This window comes from Bos indicus x Bos taurus, chromosome 8, assembly GCF_003369695.1.
Source record: "Bos indicus x Bos taurus breed Angus x Brahman F1 hybrid chromosome 8, Bos_hybrid_MaternalHap_v2.0, whole genome shotgun sequence".
In the NCBI taxonomy this organism is placed as follows: Eukaryota; Metazoa; Chordata; class Mammalia; order Artiodactyla; family Bovidae; genus Bos; species Bos indicus x Bos taurus.
The window spans coordinates 84,839,078-84,863,097 of NC_040083.1; the positions used below are offsets into that span (position 1 = coordinate 84,839,078).

General features: G+C 42.0%; 1 protein-coding gene across 1 annotated transcript in view; it reads left to right on the top strand.

Annotated features, from left to right (window-relative positions):
• The window catches only part of LOC113897554 (constitutive coactivator of PPAR-gamma-like protein 1), a 115,773-nt gene extending 96,092 nt beyond the window's left edge, over window positions 1-19,681 (top strand). The window contains exons 12-18 of the mRNA XM_027550337.1: window positions 161-275; window positions 5,536-5,745; window positions 7,806-7,989; window positions 8,598-8,735; window positions 10,868-11,009; window positions 11,312-11,408; window positions 17,766-19,681. Of these exons, the coding sequence (XP_027406138.1) occupies window positions 161-275; window positions 5,536-5,745; window positions 7,806-7,989; window positions 8,598-8,735; window positions 10,868-11,009; window positions 11,312-11,408; window positions 17,766-18,077 (1,198 nt within the window). The 3' untranslated portion in view covers window positions 18,078-19,681. The remainder of the gene's footprint in view (window positions 1-160; window positions 276-5,535; window positions 5,746-7,805; window positions 7,990-8,597; window positions 8,736-10,867; window positions 11,010-11,311; window positions 11,409-17,765) is intronic.
• The last annotated feature ends 4,339 nt before the right edge of the window (window positions 19,682-24,020 follow it).

Below are 24,020 nucleotides of genomic sequence, written 5' to 3' on the forward strand. Positions count from 1 at the left end.
GGCATCATCCAGTGAAACTAGAGAAGCTGGCTAAGAAGTCCGTAGAGGCCTCCTTGGTTTGTGTCATCCTGACTCTCCCTAGAAGCCGATCACCAGGTTGTGCGTGTGACTGGTGACTGCTCCATCCTGACACCAGACCCTCTCTGTCCACCCCCTGTAGGTATATGGTGCAGTGGCCTGGAGCACGGATACTGCGTCGCCAGGAGCTGGATGCCTTCCTGGCTCAGGCGCTGTCCCCCAAACTCTATGAGCCTGATCAGCTGCAGGAGCTCAAGGTAATCTACAAACCTCATTCTTTGTTTTGGGAGGTCTTATTTTGGAGCCATGGCTCACCAAGCAGTCACTCAGTGCACTAAACTAGTAATACTAATGACGTGAACTTAAGAGCCTCAGGGCAAAAGGGTTATAGAAACAGTCAAGTCTACTTTTGTGTGATAAAGATTTTTCCCTTGTTTACCAGTGGGTATTTATTCTTGTTTTTCACATCAGGAAGTAAACTTGCCTTTTATTTCAGGTGGGGATCCCAAACCCTGGGAGGGCTTGGTCCTAAGAGTTTACTAACATCTGGCCAGGAGTCTTTTTCTTATTTCGTTCTATTATTCCTAAATACAACATTCGTTTTCTCTAAAAAAAAAAAAAAAAAGTCTTTGCCCTCCTGGTATTATAAATCCCTTTTAAAAAACCACTTGAAGAACAATATTATGTCATCATTCCTGTGCCCTTCTAGTCAGCATTTAACATCGTATTCCTTTTAATTTTCCCTTCTAGTATTCTTTTTTTTTTCCTTTGATTGTTTTGACAGTATTAATTTTGTCCATTTTGTCACCTGGTTTTTTGGTGTGCTTATCTTTTCAGTGCACTTTTATTAGTCACTATGTCCACATGGCTGTACTTGCTTTCTAATTTCTACACTAAATTTTAGAAAGTTCAAGACTTCAGAGTTAGCTAAATTAGTGGATCTGCCTTTTCTTTTTAATGTACAGGGTTTTGGTTTTTTCTTTGCCATTGGTTTGATTTTTTTTTGTTGTGGTTTGTGTTTTTTGTTTGTTTTTTTACAAAATTTGATTTGTAATCAAGTAATCTCTTTTGACAAAATTGCCTTCACTTTTAGATCTTTTTACCATTCTTTATGAAGGCGTTCTTACCCTGCAGAAGAATTTTAGGCTCATTTGATGGGTTTTCAGTATTCTACTGTTGGGGCTCAATAAATCTGTGGTTGCCCCTAAATTATTGAGTTAAATTCAGTAATCCAGTGTTGGCCCTCAACCGTGTGGACCCCATGTCATTTGTGATCACCTTAGGCTTCTGATGACTTTGAAACAAGCTAAACTAAAGACAACCAAACTTAGGCGAGTCTACCTCAATTATATTCTTTACTTTGTAGTTTAGAGAGAAATTTTTTTAATGGTTCTGAGTTTAAGTTTTCGTTGTAGAATATTTGGCCGGGTGTCCCCTGAGAGGCTGGCACTAAGTGCAGGCCCCTCGTCCTGTGTCCTAGAGTGGTGCCATCACCACCGTCTTCATCAGCAGACTGTGCTCAGGGGTGTGGTAAATACTTTGACTAGAGTGTGGTGCCATCCCTCTACCTCTACTTCCTGTTTCTCTTATTTAGATTATTACATCAGTATTGACATCCCAGTTCTGAAAATCAGACCGCCAGGTATCAGGTATGCCCACCAAGCCTTATTCACCATCAACTTGCTTTTACTCAAAGTTCATCTTCTCCCATATCCTTTTCATTTTTGGATCAACACATAGGATATAACTTTTGAAAGATAGTCACACTCTAAGCTTTCATTTTGGTTCTTTTGAGGTCTTAGTGCTTTCATGATTTTCTCCTGATTCTTCATCTAAAGCCAGGCATTTCTAGAGCTGTGTTTAGAAAGACCCATTTTATGTGCAGTTACTTCAAGCCCACCACTGTCCCTTTGGGTCTTGCTGGTCTGGAGGTCTGTGTTCCTTTCACCAAGGACAGCCTGCATCATTAGTGCTTCATTCACGAGCACCATAAATCCTGAGAGAGCTGGAAGGGAAAATAACAGCGTTCATTGGGGGGAGAAATAGTTGGGGTGTTTTGTTTTGTTTTTTAAGATCAGTGATCCTCTCAGTTATCAGATTGAGAACTAATCATTATTTAAATGAACAAAAATCCCTATGCAGAGACTGAGAGTCCCAAAATTCAGTGATAGAAAAGTAAATTTCAAAATGGCTTTTTCACTTAACCGTTAAAGTTGTTTTGATATTTCAAAAGCAGTGACAGTGCTTTTCTATAAAACACCGTTTTCCTGCTTAGGATATAGTCAACTCTTGATTTTTGTTGTTGTTTTAGAGGCCATTATCCAGTTTGTGGATTGCCCAGATCCTGTTTTTCTTCTCCCATTTTTGCCGATCATGTGCTTTGAGAATAAAGAGGAGAACAGAAGGGAAAGACCTAATTTTGACAGTTTGCCCTCTTGATGGCTATTCTGATGGGAGGTTTGGGAAAAGATGTTGAAACCATTGGTTTAAATGAATTTGCAAGAGTTTCATCTTGTCCATTCTCTGTCCTCCCGCCACAACCCTGAACAATTGATGAGTGTTCTGCGTGGCTCAGTGATTAACAGCCCTCACTTTTTCCCTGTTATTTTTTATTTTTTGGCACCTCTCCTAGGTTACCAGCACAAACATAAAGACTAAGGTAAAGTCAGCACTGATGCTGTATTTGAAGGAGGGTGGGTAAAGGATGAAGAGAAAGATCTTTGTACAGTTTTAATATTTATCCAGTTTCTTTCTCCCTTGCTCTTGACATCCCTATAATTGCCTTAAATTCTTTTAACAGTTTCACATGCCAAGTGCAGCATTAAAAGATGGAAAATGAAGAGCTTTAAAGACAGTATTAGGGACGTGCAGCATGTCTGTGATACCTGTAAGAATTGTTGTGCATATAGGTAAATATGCCAAATCAAAGTAAGAGTCTGTTGCCCAGTAATTAGAAGTTGGACAAAGTAAACCTCACTGGAATTTGGTTCTTCAACTAATTGGCTGGAGATACATTCCATATTTGTGTTTCCTATAAGATTACAAAATCTTGTCACTATTTTTCTAGTTAAGGAACTTTGAATAATGGTGAATATTTTATCTTCTGTGGTATAAGAGAATGAGGTTAAAATGTGAATATTACAGCCATTTCTATGATCAAGAGTTCAGATTCTGGTGCTACCAGTTATCAATTTTGTGACCTTGAGCTCTCTGTGACTCAGTTTCTCCATCCATGAAATGGAGTTCTAACAGCAGTATCACACATACAGTTGTTGAGATGTTAATGAAATAATATATGAAAAAATACTTAGTGCGGTATCAGATACATATTTAGTAAGTGCCCCATAAATATTAGATAGTGTTATATGTACAATTAACATTTAGGGAATGAAGTATAAAGTACCATGTAAAATAACTAAAATTTTTTTGAATCAAGTGAAATCATACAGTAATTGAGATTTTATTCACTTTATTTAGACAGTTTCTAAGAACTTTCCTTTATTAAATTAATAGTTGCTATTTCTAAAACTAATTGACTTGAAAATCATTTCTTAAACCCATAAAAACATAGTTCATTAAGTAATGATAAAGTCATTTAAAATAAATATATATGTGTGTGGATAAGGTAGACTTAGCCATTCCTCCCATCAGCTCACTGGGAAGTTACTTGTTTTAACTGAGGTGCCTCTGTGTTCTGGCTCTTATTTCTTAGCCTCAGCACTCAGATGGGCATCTGCCAAAGTGGGTTTGAGCCCTGTTAGTTAAGTGAGGCCTGAGGGTGGATATGGCCCGCGCCACCAGTCACTAAGAAATGACGGTAGCATCGAATTTCCCCAAAGGACGCTGCTGCCACTTTGTTTTCTTCAGCGCAGCATCAGCATCACCGTTGCCTTCCCCTCCGCCTTGACCAGGCCCTCCCTTCCCGGCCTAGAAGACTGTGGACTGGCAGCAAGAGAGTGGCTAGAGGCCTGGTTGCCATCATCCCTGCAGAGAGGCCAGGAGATGGGTGCTGCACGGGTAGCCCCCAAGCTCAGGCTGGCATCGCTGCTGTGACACTTTCCCACAGCGTCAGTGTTTAGGAAGGAGAAACTCTTTCTCTGCCTCGAGACTCAGAAGAAAGGGATTTCCACTTCCTTTCTGCAGTGCAGAGAGAGGCAGGATCAGTAGGGATCTAAGTAAGTTAGGTGACTTTTTTTATTTCCATTTTGTGCCCGCCCCGCTTTCTGCTCATAAATGTAAAAATTCATCTATCATCCCGAACCCACATGCCCTCAACTGAATATGCTTATTAGTTACTCTTTCCAGCACTACATTGGACAAGCAGAAGCCAGCAGGCGTGGGCTGGGAGGGACAGACTTCTTCAGGTTCAGGAAGTTCTTCACTGCATTGACTTCAAGTTTTGTTTTTTGTGTTGTTTTGGTTTTTTTTTAAGTTGAAAAATATGGTGTTAGCTGATAATGGGGAATGTTGACAACGACAGCACGACACATCAGATAATCATAAGTTCATTAGTGTTTGGCACCGGAGTCATCTTTTTTCTCTTTAATGAAAAGCTTGTTTACCTGCCACAGTTAGGCATTGCTTAGTTTGGTACGCATAAAGACTGCATTCGCAAGATACCATAACCTTAGAAAATAAACATGCATGGTGGGAAGACAGACATCAGGACAGTTAAAACTCAGTCCTGGATAATCCACAAACTAGGTCCTTCACAGATAATCAAGAGTTGACTGTATTTGTCAGTGTTTCTTGTCCTGTGCATTAGATGCTAGAAGAAAGGGCTATGTGTACAAAGGAAGGCTCACAGCACCAATGACTTGAGGGAAAAGAACCCAGAAATGCAAGTCTCTAGACTCTGATAGTCTGCATGGTTCAGATACAGTGTTTTTGCTGTTGTGTTCTTTCATTTATAAGCTATCCATTTCTCCTAAAACATTTTGACAGTCTCATTAATAAGTTGCTATCTAAAACATTAACATATAAAATAGACATAAAATATAAGCTTTAGAATGAAATTATACCAAGTAATTTCTTTCCAAATAATTTTTTTAAGATAACTACTTTAAAAATGCAGAATCTTAATAGAATATTCCTTTTTACCACATTTCTGTTAATATATTACCAGTGTTTAGAATCTGCAGTATAAAATTTTATTTCATAAATGAATTGTGGGCTTCTTAACTGCTAAGGAGACCATTAATGATTTGTTACTTTGTCATGTGTCCACCTTAAACACAGTATTGATTTACACTTGTATAACTCTTTACAAATTTCAAATTGAAATATTTCAGTATGTTTATAAAACAGCCTCTTAAACTTAAATTTGTTAAATAACATAAAAAGTCTTTCTGTTCAGACAGGTCAGTGTTAAGTCACTGTAAGATAGTGATAGAGCTACTTAGGGGGCATTTGGTTGAGGGGTGTCCTTATGACCCATGGAGAGTTATAGTCAGACATTGCAAGAGTTGGATGCTGTAGTACTCTTACTCCATAGAAATAATTCTTTTCCATTTAAAGATTGAGAACCTCGACCCCCGAGGCATTCAGCTGTCAGCTCTCTTCATGAGTGGCGTGGACATGGCCCTGTTTGCAAACGACGCATGTGGCCAGCCAGTACCCTGGGAACACTGCTGTCCTTGGATGTATTTTGATGGGAAGCTCTTCCAGTCCAAACTCCTCAAAGCAAGCCGGGAAAAGACCCCACTCATCGACCTCTGTGATGGTCAGGTCAGTTGCAGGAAAGCAGGCTGGGTGGGGCAGGGAGGAGGGGGTGGCCCCTTCTAACCAGAACGAAGTAATGTTCACTAGCTAATCTGTTGTCTTTCCTACTGAATTTGTAATGAGCCCATGCAACAAGAATTTAATTTAGATTGAGCCAGCCCAGTGTGTAACTAAATGTCAATTCAGTGCCCATATGAGCTGAGCCCAGAACATACACTTGGTTCTCATTATTCACAGTAATTGTACTGTATGAATTCACCTTGAACACTGAATTAGCAAATACTGAATTTTTGCACTTAGGGAAAATACAGGGTTAGGGTCCTGCAAGCCTTCTGTTGCATCGTCTTCATCAGTCAGTCAATAAGACAATAACCTTGTCTTATGTATATTTCTGTTTAAATATTTCTTAATGCATATACATCGTTAACTCACTCACATTGAACTTATGACTGGCAACGTTATAACTCAGCTTCAACAAAGCTCATTTAACTAACACACGCATTTTGTCTGTACGGCACATCACAGCCTGGCACTTGGGAACACTAGCCAATACTCAGCACTGTGCTATTCTAACAGCAAAATCATTCACAAAAACACAAAATTGTGGCACTAAGGAGATGGTGACTGGACACATGTTTACAGTATAAAAACTGAAGCATGAAGGAAGTGCTGTGCTTTCTTTAACCTTAGGTGGCAACTCAAGCTTTATTCCACTCAGTGAATGTCTTCAGATGACTGTGAAAATGCTAGGAGTATTGATTTTGAGTTTATAAATAAATTTTAGCAAGTGGCTGAGTTTACAGATGTGGAACTCATGAATAGTCAGGATTGACTGTACTTGTTACAGTTCTAATTTAAAAATAAAGTGAAGTAGGTCATCAGGTTATCTTGTCCCTTTGTATATAAAAGAAGTTCACATATGCTGCAAGCTTTTTGCTTTTTAACCTTAGACTACAAAACATGTATTCTTCCACATGCTGCTTAAGTTCAGCTCAGTTTAAAGACAAATTTACAGAGTAAGCAGATTTTCAGGTTCTTTGATTAAAGATTTGTTGCTGGTATAGCGACTTAGCACATACATATTTATGTATTTATCAACAAAAGACACTCAGTGTTTTTTTGCAGTATAATTTGACACACACAAGTTGTATTGCTCACATTTGTGCAGGCTACCTCACTGGTAGCCCCATGGACAGGTCAATTGGTCTATTGTCCTTTCTCTATTAGAGAGCTCCAGGCATCTCTTAAGAAGCATCTACTACTCTTTGCCTCAGTTCCTTTTCTGTAAAGTGAATGTTTGACCTAAAATTGAATTGGTTAGGAAAGTAAAATTTAAAGATGTGAACTCGGCATCGTCTACTCCCTGGTGCATGAGCGGAAGGAAGGCTGCAAGCATGACTTGTCTGGACTTGGTCATTGATTTTGAGAACCAAATTTGTTTTCAGTTAATACATTTTATACTAAGTGGTTCTCATCTAAAAATATGTTGAGAAGGTAGAAATTTAAATTCTTGTTTTATAAGATTATGAGATAAAGTATCTTTTTTTTTTTTTTTGGCTTTTTTTTTTTTTTTTTGGCTTTTGTGGTCATGTTTGCATTCTGTGGCCTTCCCTGGTAGCTCAGTGGTAAAGAATCTGCCTGACAATGCAGGAGATGTAGGAGATACAGGTTTGATCTCTGGGTCAGGAAGATCCTCTGGAGAAGGAAATGGCAAGCCACTCCAGTTACTCTTGCCTGGAAAATCCCACGCACAGAGGAGCCTGGTGGGCCATAGTCCATGGGGTCACAGAGTCAGACAGGACTTACCGACTATACTACAACAACAACAGTAACATTGCATTCACTGAGCAGATTGTGGCTGTGTTATTTATGGGTAAATAAGCACAGACAGAGGAGCCTGGCGGGCTACAGTCCATGAGGTCACAAAGAGTAGGACATGACTAAGTGGTTAACACACATGTAGGCGTAGCATAGTGGTCAGCATGTCTTATTTCTTCCTGTTCATTCCAATTCAATTGAATTGAATTTGTGAATGAAGTTTTCACATGCCAGTCCTTGACTTCCAGGCCGAGCAAGCTGCCAAGGTAGAAAAGATGCGACAAAGCATCCTGGAAGGGCTGAACTTCTCCCGGCAGAGCCACCCACTCCCCTTCCCACCGCCAGCGGCGCTGCCTTTCTACCCCACCTCTGTGTACCCACGGCACTTCGGGCCCGTCCCCCCGGCCCAGGGCCGAGGGCGGGGCTTTGCAGGTGAGTGTGTCCACCACTGTAGGTACGGACTTGCTAGTGTGGGGAGACAGACACACATACATAACATGCAGGCCTTCTCAGTGAGCTGTATCCTGCTGTGTTGAGACCTTGTAAATAATTCTCAGCCTTAGTTATGAAGTTTGCAGCAACAGCTCTTCACATTAGAAAGGAATAAACTTGATCCTGGAAGAGATTACGTATGGGAAAGGGAGTGGGAGCAGAAGCTATTGCAGAGATATGATTTTTAAATTGGTCAGTGTAGCCAATTTAACTACAAAGTCAGCCAAAAAACTCTGCTGACATTTGTGGTTTAAGATTTTCTCATGTTGTGGGGTCAGCGGAGCTGTCCTCCACTAAGGGTGCCTCCCAAGCCTGTGGCAGAGCCCATAGCAATAGTGTTTGGTCTCCAGAGGCTCCTCAAAGAGCAGGCAAGATGACTTTCCTGTGTTGCTTGTGAACAGAAGAGTCAGGAGGCTCTTCCCTGGCAGCTAATGGTGTAAGAACAACTGAAGGGCACGGGGGTCTCTCTGCCTGAAAGCCCACTGGTGGCTTTCCCTGAACCCAGTTCCTCATGGCTTCTCCCGTCTCTCTCCACCCGGGTCCCACAGGAGTCTGTGGCTTTGGAAGCCCCTATGGGGAAACTGTAGCGACAGGCGCTTACCGTGCCTTCCGAGTGGCGACAGCAACAGGACACTGTGGAGCCTTCTCAGGCAGTGACAGCAGCAGGACTAGCAAGTCACAGGGCGGTAATTATGCCACAACTCCTCCTAGAGCTTTTTTCCACCAGCAGCTTCCCGCTCCTTCTGGCTCTTCTTCCTCCTTGTCTGTCCTGACTCCAGCACCAAGTCCTTTCTGATAGGCCCCCACTCTGGTATTTGCTGCTGCTCATCTGCCAGCCTCTGCCTGCCCCCGGGTCTCTGCGGCAGCTTTGCTCTGACCCACCTCTGTCTTCCAGCGGGACCAGTGTGTCCACACACAGCCCTTCTGTGCACCTGCCTCCTAATCATTGCCTCCTGTGATAGACAGGTTGCCCATTCATTCCCAGGGACGTTTTTTTGCCTTCATGTTCTCTAACAGCCCTCTCTAGGTAAAGAGGATCATGCTTGTATAGAAGAATCTAAGGGCATTGTACAGTTCTTGGCATAAAAGAGTTTTTCATAGTTTTTTTCAGAGAAATATTAGTGAAGAAAAGTCTAATAAAATAGTCTGGTTTAAATTTCCATTGCTTCTCTTCTCATTCATATTAGGCTTGTGAGGGTGAGAAAAAGTGTGAACACTGAGTTTTGAAATATTATCTTGTGATTTTGCTGTACTTTGAAGCCCATGACTTGTAACTTTGTCATAAATGCCACATTTTGGGACTGCAAATCTAAACCTGACTGTCAAGTCAGTGTTACAGGATTACTCAAATACAGTTTTGAAGAACTTTTAGGATAGGCAAGCCTTTCTTGATCAGAAATATTTTTCCAGTTGAGTTACTTGGGTTCTTAGAGAAGCTACTAGAGACATCTTTTGTAATAGTAATACTCTTCTGGGTGAACGCTGCCCTCTCTCTGTAGCTGTGGAAGCCACTTTTCTTCTGCTGGACTTGCATGCCTGCTCCTGCCTCCCCTTAGTTCTCCTGGCTTTCCAGGGTGCTTTCCTCCTGTTACTGCGCATCACACAATGCACAGTAATGTGTGTTCTCTGCTTTACAATCAGCTTCAGCTTTTTGCAACCCTTGCCTGGAAACTCATGCTGGCCTGCAGTTGTGATAAAATACTGTTGGGGGGGTGGGGAGGAGTCCTGACTGTGAACATTGCTCTATCAGTGGTTTAGTCTGAAATGACAGTAGGAACGTGCTTCCTAACTTTTACCAAATTGTGTCTGGAATTCAGATCTCCACTGTCCAGTATGGTAGCCGCTGGCCACATGTGGCCTTCAAGCACTTGAACTGTGGCTCATCCAAACTGAGCTGTGTCCTAAGCGCGCACCTAATTTTACAGACTTAACATAGAAAGAATGCATAATGTCTCATTAGTAGTTTTTTATATTGATTACATGTTATTTTGGGTATATTGGGTTAAATAAAATACGTTATTAATATTTACTTCATGTGTTCTTACTTTTTTAATGTAGCTACTAGAAAATGTAAGACTTATTTGTAGGTTTTGTTGGACAGCGCTACCTAGCTGTTAATGATCATGGCTAACATCCGGATGATGGAGAATTTATTATAATCCTTTCCATCTCCCAAAAAAGAAGATGCTTGAGGTTCTGTTTTGTTTTGTTTTTATCAGAAATTTTGGTATCAATTAATTGTCTAAGCATTTTCTTAGGTAAGTTAGAAAACTTTGGAATATTCAGGCTACCAGTAATTAATAGAAGTTAGTGAATACAAGGAATATTTGTAACCCTGCCTAGGGAAATTATCATTTAATAACACAATGAGACTTAACAGGCTAGCTTTACTGATTAATTTCTGTAATGTTTTGTTAAGGTAGTAAAGTCTAAGTAATTACCCAAAGAGAAAAACGTTTGAATTTGCAGATTTCTATCTTGATAATGTGGAAGGTGTGCCATGTATACCCAGTACTTTATTGGATCTGTTTCTTCCTAATAGCTGTACTCATTTTTCAGCCATAACTTAATTTCAGTTGTGATTTCTTCCAGTAGCCAACACAGTTGTCTTACTTTCAGATATATTTTTAATGACAACTTAAAATCATTAAAATCAAACTGTGTGCAAAGATAGTTCACATAATAAACAAGAAGTCTTTAGAAAGGAAGAGAAAGGGCTTCATATGAAGTAGAAACCACATTTGAAAAGAAATTGCTTGCTTGTTTCTCTTTGCTATTTCTGTGATTGTCAAGATTTTTTTCATCTACTTTTGTGCAGGAATCCAACCTATACCTTCTCAGGGAGGGAAGCTAGAAATAGCTGGCACCGTGGTTGGCCACTGGGCTGGGAGCAGACGGGGCCGAGGCGGCCGTGGGCCTTTCCCCCTGCAGGTAGTTTCTGTTGGAGGACCAGCAAGAGGGTGAGTTCTGAACCATGAAAATGTATTTGTGTAAATAAAACCAACCTCTTACCTGTTACTTTAATTATAAGCTTACTGGTAACATCTTTATATCATTAAATATATTTTTATTGGTTATGTAGGATTCCATTATATACAACAGTATGTAATTATGTAAACCATTGTTAAAGAATTATCCAGAAATTAAAGTCTGTGCTTCCTATAGCATAGACTAGACACCTTTAAATCCATTTGATATTATTTTAAATGTTATCTTTAAGAGATACAAGTCTGTTTGCTTTTGTTCTCTATTATGTGTTTAGGCGTCCAAGAGGCGTTATTTCCACTCCAGTGATCCGAACATTTGGAAGAGGTGGAAGGTACTATGGCAGAGGCTATAAAAACCAGGGTGCGATTCAGGTAATAGCACCACGCAGTGCTAGTGCCAGCTCACTTCTGGGCGCCTGCTCTGCCCGGCCAATGTTTCAGGGCCCCTGACCAGAGAGGGGGGCGCTGGAAGGCTTCTGACCCAATAGTGGCACCTGGTGGTTTTCAAATGTACCTTCCCTCAAACCCACCTTCCCGCAAACCCAGACCGTTTTAGCATCGTGTGGGGTAAAGCGTGTGAGCTCGTGTTCGCGTGCTGTACCTGGGAATTTAGCTGAGAATAATCCAGAAGCTGTTAATGCTATCTATATTATAAACCATCATTTAGGTGAATCACATTTAGGATTTAAAAAGAAGTTGTGACTTTGTAAGTGCTAGAACAGTGCATTTTTTTTTTCCTCCTGCACCATCTTGACTAGTTCTTCCATGAAAGGATCAGCTCATGCGAAAATAAAGTCACAGACTGTCTGTCTTCATGAAAGAGCTAGAACTTTCTTCCGCTTTGGATACTCCATTTTAGGACCTGGATTCTGATGCATTTCCCCTTGAGAATGATGTTTTAAAAAGACCAGTCAACCTTAACACTGTATTACGTTGTCTCATTTATTGAATTATGGCTTTAATTAAAGTACACAATTTTTTTCTCATAGCATCCTTGTAAACATTAAGAGGAGTACACTTGTGTGACTCATTTATTAATTAATAATCCTTATTTGGAAATAGTTGGCCAAGAGAAAATAAAACTTCTGCCTTTGCCAGGTGATCTTAGCATCTTGATAGCTTCTGTATTTTGATGAAATACATCAAATAAGTCAAGTACAGAAACAGTCTCTTGCCTGAAAACAGATCCAGGCAGCCCCTGTTTGCCGTGCAGCATCCAGCAAGGGGGAGGTCCTCAGCTCATTCCGGCTCCCCTGTTGTCCCGCCCTGACCATCCTCAGCCTTCATCAAAATGCTCTTTTGAGCCAGAGGTACTCTCAGTCTCTTAGCGGGTAGATGAGAAGGAGGAGAACTTCTTTCTTACTTCTCCAGCCTGGAGCTTGTCCTATAAAATGCCTCTGGTTTTTCATTACAGTCATCCTTGGTGGGTACAAGGGCCTTTCCTGAGCTAGTAGTGGGAAATATGTATCCCTATAATGCTTAAGCACTTTCATTTTCATTATAAAACCTAGATACCAAAAAAACCACACACACCTAGATATCAAAAAAAAACTATATCAAAATGTAGTTAAATGAGATATAAGGCAAATAGCCATGGAGCCATCACCCATGTGATGAGTAGCATTTTCCCAGCTCTTTCCAAGAGCCTCACAGGCCCAGTCACAACACTAACCTCCTGCCTCCCTCTGCACAACATAACCACGACCTTGGAGTTTTACACTTATTTCTCCCTTGTCACTTTCTGGTTTTTTACCACTCGTATGTGCCTTCCTAGACGCTTGATGAATTGTATTCGTTTTCTTTAGTTTGCTATGTCTTCTAAGTCTCTCTGAATCCCCAGGTTTCCCTCCCTCCCTTTTTCCTTCATTTATCAACTGAAGCACAACTCAGGCTATGTCACCTTCAGAATCCTGGCTTTTGCTGAGTGCACACTCACGGTGCTGTTCCTTGTGTGACTCTGACCTTTCTTGCCCACTCGTAGCTGGATCTGGATGCTTCATTGTCCTTCGGTTTGTCCCTGTGGCAAGACTGCAGTGGAGTCGCATGCTTTCCTGTCTGCTTATCATTTTTTATGTGTTAGAACCTGTTGATCCATTTATGTACTGCAGATTGAAAAATGAAGAGACTCTCATTCCATCATTTGTTTTTCTTTATTGGGATATTTTTATAAAGAGATGCTTCCCTTCGCTTTCCATTTGGTGCCTCAGTGTTACAGCCCTTCAGGAAAGCTATAGATGAACACATGGTTCTGTAGCTCAACTCACCTGTCCTTGGCCACTGGGACCCTTTGCTGTGACCTCTAGTCTTCAGTAACTTCCTGTCTGGTGTATCACCCAGCCCAGCAAACCAGTGACAGTCATTTCTCTTTGTTTCTTGGTTTCTTTAGTGAGAAACAGCATTTCAAGACCACAGTAAGAGCACTCCCTGATGGACATAAGTGGCCATAGTGTCAGTCACAGTTCCTAGTGTTCTGTGTACATAGACACACACAGTCCTATTTCTTTATATATATAAACACACACACAAACGATATGCTTTTTATTATATTTTTTAAAGGTAGGATTCTCTTGAATTCATACTGATGTTTTCAGTTTAAACTGAAGACTATAAGGCTTGTATTTAGTCTCATCTCTGTTAAATCTGTATGTTCTTTCTTCTAGACCAAGTCACCATTTCTGGGCTTTTCCTATGAACAGATCTAGAGGGAAGAGGTGTACCCATGCACACTCATGTATAATGCACATGCAAACATATATACATATAATCTGCTGTTCCTGCCCACCCCAATTAAATTGACTCTTCTAATGCAAATTCAGAATTTCAGGAATTTGACTTAACGTTTACTATTTATGTCAGTGTGTCCTTTCTTCCCTCCTGAGAATCTTGGTTCCTAAGAACCCAGAGAATGATTATATTAGAACATCCCGTAGCTCCTCATTTATTTCATCCCACATTGCATACACGGTCTGTTCAGTTCAGTTCAGTCGCTCAGTCGTGTCAGACTCTTTGCTACATCATGAACCGCAGCACGCCAGGCCTCTCTGTCCATCACCAACTCCTGGAGTCCACCCAAACCCATGTCCATCGAGTCGGTGATGCCATCCAACCAACTCATCCTCCGTCATCCCCTTCTCCTCCTGCCCACAATTCTTTGGCTCCATCCCTTGATTCTTTCTGGAGTTACTTCTCCACTGATCTCCAGTAGCATATTGGGCGCCTACCGACCTGGAGAGTTCATCTTTCAGTATTCTATCTTTTTGCCTTTCATACTGTTCATGGGGTTCTCAAGGCAAGAATACTGAAGTGGTTTGCCATTCCCCTCTCCAGTGGACCACATTCTGTCAGACCTCTCCACCATGACCCATCCATTTTGGGTGGCCCCACGGGCATGGATTAGTTTCACTGAGTTCGACAAGGCTGTGGTCCATGTGATCAGATTGGCTAGTTGTCTGTGATTGTGGTTTCAGTCAGTCTGCCCTCTGATCCCCTCTCAGTGCCTACCGTCTTACTTGGGTTTCTCTTACCTTGAGGAATAGCTAATACTTCTATCACTAGCACAATCACAGGAGACAATTAAAGTGTTGGTATATGCTTTCCCCTTTTCCCCCACCATTCTCACATTTTAAAAAGAAGCTATGCTACTACTGTCTGCATTGTCCAGGGTACATTATCCTTTCAGCTACATTTGTCCAGGGTCTGTAGATAACTATGTCCTGTGCCCCATAAGCCTTGAGGCTGCTGGTCCATTTTGTCCCTCTGAGGCTCTTTTCTTTAGTGAGTTCCTAGGGAGGACTTAGGATAACAGTAATTTGAAAGTAGTTTATTTTCCCAGTAATCAGAAATATTGGTTCACATCTTCTGAAGAGACTTTACACATGTTATATGATTTTCTTCTGTCATAAAGCTTTGCTTTATGACTAATAAAGACTAATAATAATTGAATTGTCTTTCCCTTTGAAGTCATTTGCTGTTTAGACCTAAATGCCTAAATTGTTTTCTCCCCCACCCCACCCCCGCCACAACCCCAGTTTTCATTTTTTTTCGCTGAAGTTTAGTGCTGGTCATTCTTGGGTCATTGCACTCAATATGCAATACTTTCTTTCCAGGCACAATTTCAATTTTTTTTTTTCCCCAGAAAATTTTCTTGAATTACTTGTTTTTCATTTCAGTTCTTTTGCTTTGGTTTCTTTTCATCTCTGGTTCTCTGTCTTCAGTGTTTGGCATACTCTCGATTCCTTTTTGTCTCAAGATGTGACTCATATACTAATGCAGTTCATCTGTTTAAAGTGTACAATTCAGTGTATTCTCGAGGTCATACAGCAATCACCACTAATTCCAGAACATTTATCACCCCAAAAGAACCCCAAAAGAAACTTTACTCATGAGCAGTCACACCCCAGCCTCATAGACTCTGATGATCTGCTTTCTGTCTGGACTTGCCCTCTATACAAATGCACCTGCTGTGCCCCAGACCAGGATTCCATTCTTTATTATTGCGAGTGATGCGCCACTGTCTAGATAATACTACATTTTGTTTACTTGTTCATCAGTTGATGGACGTTTAGATTGTTTCCACTTTTTTGCTATAATGAATAATACTGCTGCTGCTGCTGCCAAGTCGCTTCAGTCCTATGAACACATATATACAGAACACATATATTTTGTGTCCTCCCCCAAAGTTTTAATGAGATATAATTGACACAATATTATATCAGTTTCATTTATACAACATAATGATTTGATACTTGTATTTACAAAATGATCACCAGAGTAAGTCTAGTTAACATCCATCACTGCACATAATTACAGATTTCGTTTTCTTGTGATGGGAATGTATCCTTGAAGATATTCTCAGCAACTTTTAAATATATAATAGAGCACTGTTAATTGTAGTCTTTACGTGCAAGTTTTTGTATGGACACATTTTCAGTTCTCTTGAGTATATATGTAAAAGTGAATTTCTTGGTCATATGGTAACTCTGTGTTTAAGCATTTGAGGCGCCACAAAATTTTCAAAGTGACTGCATTTTCCATTCCTGTTACCAGTGTATGAAGATCCCAATACTATATACATCCATGGCAACACTTGCTACTCTCTGTTACTGAGTTTAGCCGTCCTCGTGGGTGTAAAATGGGATCTCATTGTGAGTTTGATCTGCATTTCCCTTTCTTTGTCTCTGATTTTAAAAATTTTCTTCTTTAACCTTCAGGTATTATATGATGTTTACTTAGTGGTGTTTCTTTTAGTTTAGTGTTCCTTTCTGGAATTATTTTTTATTTTTAATTCTTCCCTAAGGTTTTCACCTCACTTGATGGCTTTTCCTGGGTTAATATGTGTTCCTGTTCATCCTGTCCTGTCATAGCCTGTTTTAAAATCAGAGGAAGAAGTCTTAATCATTTACTGGCGTGCCATTCTGACGTATTTCATTGTCCTTGGGGATGCTGTTCCATCTTTTATTGGTATAATGTGTGAATTCACTGTGGTACTTCCTGTTGCTCATTTTTAAGTGAAAGTAGTACTCTTGCCCCTTGAGAAGGACAGATGATAACTGGCACCTTGTTTCCTGAGTCGCTGGCCTTCCTGTCTCTGTTCTTGCCATCCTGATGGGGCAGTTCTGAGAGGCTGTGTCAGTGGGACAAGAGGCAGGGCTGCCCCCTGCTCGTGGTGCTTATAGTGGTGGGCGACTCGTTGCGGTGTTCTGGGCTTATGGGAAGAATTTGCTGTAGAGAGAGGGAGTGTCTGTTTCCAAACAGCTACAGGCTGTCGTTCCTTCTTAGTCTTCCTGCATCCTTCATAACTATATGGCGGCTCCCTAATAAGCAGGCCCCTCGAAGCATTTCCTGTAGCAGGCATCTGTGAGGGAACTGCTTCATCACCACTGGCGTACTGCACCACGTACGTGTTTAGTCTGGGAAGTGGACTTTTTCCTTAAGAGAGTGAGGGCTTTGAGATTTGAAAGCATGTACTTGAAATCATCAGTATTATTTTTCTTCCCTTTTGGCCCTCCTGTATTTTTATATTAATTACTTTCCTCAAGGTTCCTAGAGAATGACAGAAGTATTGACTTCTAGAAAAGTTTACATGAGTATTTCTGAACTGCAGGATTCAAAACTAAAATGAGAAGACACTGTGTGAAAATGGCCCCAGCTGGGAAACATGATAACCCTGGTGTACAAGAGGGTGTCTCTAGAAGCAAGGGTGATAGGTACCGCCAGTTCTACTCTGTATATAGACTGCAGAGTGGAGAGAGTATATAATAGAATGAAGAGCAGATACAGAGTATGTAATATAGAATGTATATGTATTACAGAGTGTATATGGACTATGAAGTTGACCCTTGGACAACATGCAGTCAAAAATCCGCAAAGAACTTTATAGTCAGCCTTTCTTCCATGTCCACAGTTCCGCATTTGCAGATTCATTTAGGGCTATAGTACGTATCGACTGAAAAAAAATCCATATAATGGTGGACTTGGGCAGTTCAAATCCATGTTGATCAGGGGTCAACTGTATAGAGAATATATGGAGTATATAATAGAGTGCATAGAGTATATTATAGTGTATAACATGCATAGGGTAGAGAGTACGTACAATGAGGGACACAGCCACACGTTCACTGCATTCTATTCTTGAATCTGCAGTGAGTTACCAGGCCTCAGTTGGTGTCTCCTCCCTCCCGCTGTTTATCAAACACTGCCTTATTGCTTGCTGTCTTTCATTTTTAATAGGGCAAGCCTCCCTATGCTGCTTCAGCAGAAGAAGTGGCCAAAGAACTGAAGTCGAGATCCGGGGAATCTAAATCCTCCGCTATGTCTTCAGACGGGTCCCTGGCTGAAAACGGAGCGGTGGCTGAGGAGAAGCCGGCTCCCCAGATGAACGGGAGCGCGGGCGACACCAGGGCCCCCAGCCACTCGGAAAGTGCCTTGAACAATGACTCTAAGACGTGCAATACAAATCCTCACTTAAATGCACTAAGTACAGACAGTGGTTGCCGTAGAGCTGATGCTCTGGAGGCAGCTGTCTTAAAGAAAGAAGAGTAAACTTATTTTTTATAGAGGGTGAAGGATGCTGGAAGGGTAAGGATTTAGGAATATCTGGAGAGAAAGAGAGCCTACAGTTATGTACATTTTTTCCTTTCCGTAAGAGAAAAATGAGGACTTTGGAAATTCGGATCCCTCTTTGATATCAGAGATTTAAACAACACATTTTTAGTTTTAACCAGTTGTAGTCAAAATGCTACAATAAAACAAAAAGAGAGAAAGAAAATGAAGAGCATTTGACTCCCACACTTAAAATGAAGTACACACAAAGTTTAAACTGGTTAATGACAAAAGCCTATAGTTGTGTTTCTTGAACTATAAAGAAAACAAATTTTGGCAGTCTTTAAGTATATATAGCTTAAAATATCATTTTTAGCATTTGGCACCATATGTATGCCATTATCTTTGATTTTGCATTACTGTTCACAAGAAAGCTTTGTCTAAGGCTTTGATTTTATGATTATGAAAGAAATAAGGCACAACCACAGTTTTTCTTTCTTACTTAAAATTCATCACTGTTGATGTGGTTCTTTTGTGTTAAGAAAAAAAGTGCAACTATCAAAACAAAAAATTATAGAGTAATATTGCCGTTCTGCTGATTTTAAATATACAGTACATCATACATACTTTACAAGCAAGTTAAATGGAGATAAAGTTGAAATCATAGAAGATGCAAATGACCTTTCAAAATCAACACAATGTGTTCTGAAACTTTTCGTGACTTAATACCATGCATCTGTGATCAATGAACTATGTGGTTTTGAATCGGATGTAGACCATTAGTGCTACTTACTTGAGCTAAACTTCTGCATGGTTCATAATTTTTAAAGTGTGTAGTTAATATTATGCATGTTATTGTCCTTTCTTCCATTCTTACCAGTATGTGCCCATTTGCAAAACAAAAATGCTAATAATCAGTAATAGTCCTATAAAAGATGTTAACTCTGTTTAGTCATTGACTGATCTTGCTCTAACCTTAAAATTTTGTGATTATTGACCTCTGTTGCATTTTATTCTAAAACCCCCCAAATTATCTAGCTGTTTCAAATATCAACATTACCCTGGTGTATTCACTGCTGTATGCATTATTGTTCTTTGTTGCTGTTTTATGCCTTCATATTAGCAAAATATGAAATTCTGTGAAAAACAAAAAAAATCCCTTTGATCTTTAAAAGAAAAAACACAAAAAAAAACAACCCCCCCTTCTGTAGCAGGAAACAAATTGCTTGTTCTTGAGAACTTTCCCATCAAGAATTTAGTAGAAGCAGGTATACTTATATCATTTTGATGTTTTTGTTAATGTTTCCAAACAATGTACTTTGAAATCAGAATCACTTCTTATTCGTTTTCATATAATTCTCCTGATGCTCTTCATCACACATTAGTGATCAGAAATGAGATGTAATTCCCCAATCCCTGCCCGCAAGACCTGAGTAGGATCTTACTGTAAGTTGAAGGGAGTTTTGCCCTAACTCATGGATTGTGCAAGAATGAACTGCTGTTGGGTTTGACTGATTGTAGATGGGTTGTGGTGTGGTGTATCTGAAGGCTATTGAATGCAACTTACAATTGCTTAATAAAAATCTTTATTCTTTTAGTATAAAGATGGTGTGGCTTTAAATTCTTTGTAAGAACATCCATTTTACTGAGGTTTAATGCCAATTGAAACAGCTACTAAAGAGCTTAGTCAATTAACCAAAATTTAGAAGTATTTTGCCCATTCCATGTCTTGCTCTAAAGGAACATGTGTTGTCAAAGTGCAAGTTATGTTGATGCTGATGCCTGAATTTCATAATTACAAAAAAGACATTCTTTGATAGAGCAGGCTTAGAAATAGAAATTTAAATGTTTTTTTTTTTTAAAGCCCAAGGAAGAAATACATTTGATCTTGATTAAACCACTTTTTAAAAAGCCAAATCCATACTGTATTTGTTTAGTTTTTACTTAATGCACGTTTTTTGTTCTACCACATTACATTTAGCTGCCATGTCTCCTTAGGCTCTTCATTGTGACAGGGTTTCAGACTTTGTTTTTGGTGACCTTGTGACAGCCTTGAGGAGTAGCAAGATATTTTGTCAAATGTACCTTTACTGTTATTTGTCTGATTTTTTTTTTTTTCATGAATGGGGTTAGACTATGTAAAATTAGCATTCCTTATCACCATTGATGGTGACCTTAATCAACTGACTGAGTTAGTGTTGTCAGGTCTCCTCACTGTAAAGTTGACCAGCCCCATCTCCTTTCCATGGGTTTCCCAGGTGGCCCTGGGGGTAAAGAACCCGCCTGCCAATGCAGGAGACTTAAGAAATGCCAGTTCGATCCCTGGGTGGGGAAGATCTCCTGGAGGAAGGAGGGCATGGCAACCCATTCCAGTATTCTTGCCTGGAGAGTCCCATGGACAGAGGATCCCGGCGGGCTACAGTCCATGGGGTCACAAAGAGTCAGACGCGACTGAGCAGGCAGGCACTCCTTTCTGTACTGTACTCTTTGAAAGAGCCACCGTGTTTCAGCCCTCAGAGTGGGAAGTCATGCTTGAGTTATCTAGTAAATCATTTGGAATTGTGAGTGGCAAATTTGTCCCTTCTTTTATTTCTCCATATGTTTTTACACCATCGAGTTCTGAGTGCTTAGCACCGAATGGCAGGCATTTAATACATATTATTGGTCCTTGTGAACATCCATTGCAAACCTCTCAGGTTATATCTTAAATGATGACACTAAAACAGGACATGCTTTTTTAGAAGCACTACTCTAGGTTTTTGGGTGTTTTTTTTTCTTCCCAGATTCTTTAATGTTCACAACAGCCCTATCAGTATGACATTATCACCACCAAAGATGATTTTTAACTTATTGGAGGCCACACTGCTAGTGAACGCTGGAAAGGGATCTGAGTCTGTGCCCGTCCGAGCCTATGTTCGGAGCCTTGCAGACACCCCGGTGGTCTGAGTCCCCTCTTCCCGGCTCCTCCGGAATCTTTTCTTCGGGCCTGGCGGGGAGGTGGGGCTGCGTCCCCGTCTCCACCGGGTGGGCACGAGGGGAGGAGCCGCAAGGGAGAGTAGGAGCAGTGGGGAGGAGGAGCGATGTTAGAAGACTCGGTATCAAAAATACAGGGACTGCAGGCGCGCGCTCTGGACCTACCGCGCGGAACCCCGGGGCAGAGAGGGGCGGGCCGCCTCAGGGCCCCGCCCGCCCTCCTAGTCAGAGGAAGACGCTCCTGGGATGCGCGCTTCCGGCCTTGCGTGCAGCGGGGCGGGGCCGTGCGTGGGGCGGGGCGGGGCGGGGCCTTGGCAGGGTCGGCGGGTTCTTGGCCTGCGCTGACTGCGCGCGCACCTCGCCCGAGTTTAAGGCCCACGTTCCGGTGCGAGCCTTTGGAGCTCCCTAGGCGAGGCCCGAGGCGACCGCTAGAAGCCTGCGAGGGCCGGTTCGGTATTTACACAGCGTGCACTGGGACCGAAATCCGCGCTCAGAGCGCCGACAGGATCCTCGGGGACCGCGAGGGTTGGGCCGGGGTTCCACACACGGTCAGCACTCAAGTTCGTTCCTGGAACCCGATCGGTCGCAGAAAACCCCGCCTGTCCTGGGGCTGGGCGCCGGCACCGCGTTCTCTATAGCCAGGGGCTCTGCGCTTCTGTGAGACGGACCGCGGTCCCTGGTCCCCGATCCCCGGGGCTGACCAGGCACTGTCCTGAGCTAATCTGTTCCAGGCAAGCCCTGGTCGTGATGGGTGTACCGTTAACCCTCTGCTCCTACAGACTGTGGCTCTGAGATTTGGAGGAAATAAAGGAAACACCCACACTTCTCCCTGACTCTTGTCTGGTCAGTCGTGCTGGCCCCACAATTCCTCAGGGACTTGGATTTGAGCTCCTCTGCGTTCGTATCGTGCTCTGTTCCACAGTACCAAGGGCTACTGTACAGCTCCCCCGCCACCCCCTCTCCCGGTCCCCCGTCCTTGCTAGTCCTCGTTTTTTGAGAGAGACACTGGGGAGCAGGGAGGGCTTCCGTTTTACAGAAAGACAGTTCCAGGGAGGACTCGCTATACGGCTCCCCTGACTTTGTACCCGGAGCACTTTTAATACAGTGTCCATTGCAAATGCCTGGCGAGGTTCACTTCGGGGAGGGTTGTATTCTTAGTGCCACTGGCCTCTGCCCCCGGATGCCAGCGGTAGCTCCCCACCATGACAACTGCAACCCTTCCTTCCCCACCACCCGCGCCGCGTTTCTCCTCTCTGGAGCAGGTCCTCCCAGCTGAAGAAGAACCCTGTGTTTTGGAAAACGGAGAGGGGCAGGCGCAGGAAGCAAAGGGCCACTGAAGACCCCATGCTTTCTTGGGGATAGGCTGGCCGACTGTCCCACATCAAGAGTCACAGGGACGGCCTGCGTGGCATCCGGATATATGCAAAGAGCCAACAGCTGTGGGTGGCCAAGCTGGGACTCTGGGCAGCTGGATTCTGACCCTGGCATTGACCCCTGGACAATCCACACAATCTCCTGGACTGACGGTTACTTTTCCCTTTCTTTCTTTTTGAAAAAATAGCTTCTACTGATTTTTTTGTTTCCAAAGTAATATGTTTATTGTTGTTTTTCAGTTGCTAAGTCGACCCCCATGCACTGCAGCACTCCAGGCTCCTCTGTCCTCCATTATCTCCCTGAGTTTGCTCAGATTCATATCCAATGAGTCAGTGATGCCATCTAACCATTTCATCCTCTGCCACCCCCTTCTCCTTTTGCCTTTAATCTTTCCCAGCATCAGGGTCTTTTCCAGAGTCAGTTCTTTGCATCAGGTGGCCAAAATACTGTTAATATGTTAATTACTAAACTGTTAATTTTCAGCCTTTACCTTTCCTTTTTCCATGCAATGTATAATTGTTTTTACAGAAAATAATAAAATCATCATACGTATTTTGTCACATTTTCTCCCTACCTAGAAAAATTTTATGGCTCTCTAACGTTTCATATTCTGCCATAGCCCCACAGTTCCATGGGTGGCTGCTCCATGATGTATCTGTTTGTCCAGTGTGGCTGGACATGGCTGTACTTTGGCATCCTCCAGTATTGATGGAGGATCTGTGTTGGGTACTGCCCTAGGCCTGCAGGCTCGAAGAGGGCAGCAAGGGCCCTGCCTTTGAGAGCATTTACAACTGGGGACTGGGGGAAGTATACATGTGTACAGATTTTTACATTATTATGACATTATTATGATAGAGAAGAAGATGAGGAAAATAAAATGGGGTGATGGTTATATGGCAGGGAGGACCTCTGGGATGAGGAATGAGAAGGTTAATGGTTTGTGGAGAATGCAGTCAGGCTTGGGCCCAGGGAAGGAAGTAATGGATGCAGAGGATCCATGAGTGAAGGGGAAGAGCAGCGCTGCAGGGTGAGGGTTCTGGGCATGCTGGTGGCCCTTCTGAAGTTGTGACCAGTCTCCAGGTGGTCACAGCCTAGGAGGCATGCAAACCCTACAGGTGATTAGCATTTTACCAAAAGGACTGCCTAAGGTGGGAAGTGAGGCCAGGTTGTCTTGGTCCTTGGTGTTGGCCAGACCCTGACTCTTTGCTAGAATGAAGCAGAAGATGGGTTTCTGGTTTTCATCTGCATTGCTTTGATTGCCAGCAAGGGTAATATATACCTTCTTAGGTTTACTGTGCCCTCAGTTTACCATTTTCTAATTGTCAAAAGAATGGCTAATGTCCTGGCTCTTTTATGATTCTAAAATGCCAGGCCAAGGCAAGAATGTTAAGAATTCACTGTTTTGTACCTTATCCATACAATCACCTGTAAGGACAAAGGGAGTTTCAGACACCTCCCTCCTCACTCTTCCTCTCATACTTGGCCTCAGAGAGAGTCTGTGTGTACACTGGGTGCCAGTTCTTTCCTGATGTAGCTCTCATTTCCAGGGAACTTATTCTACCCTCAAAATTTCCTGAGAATTACTAAATTTATGTA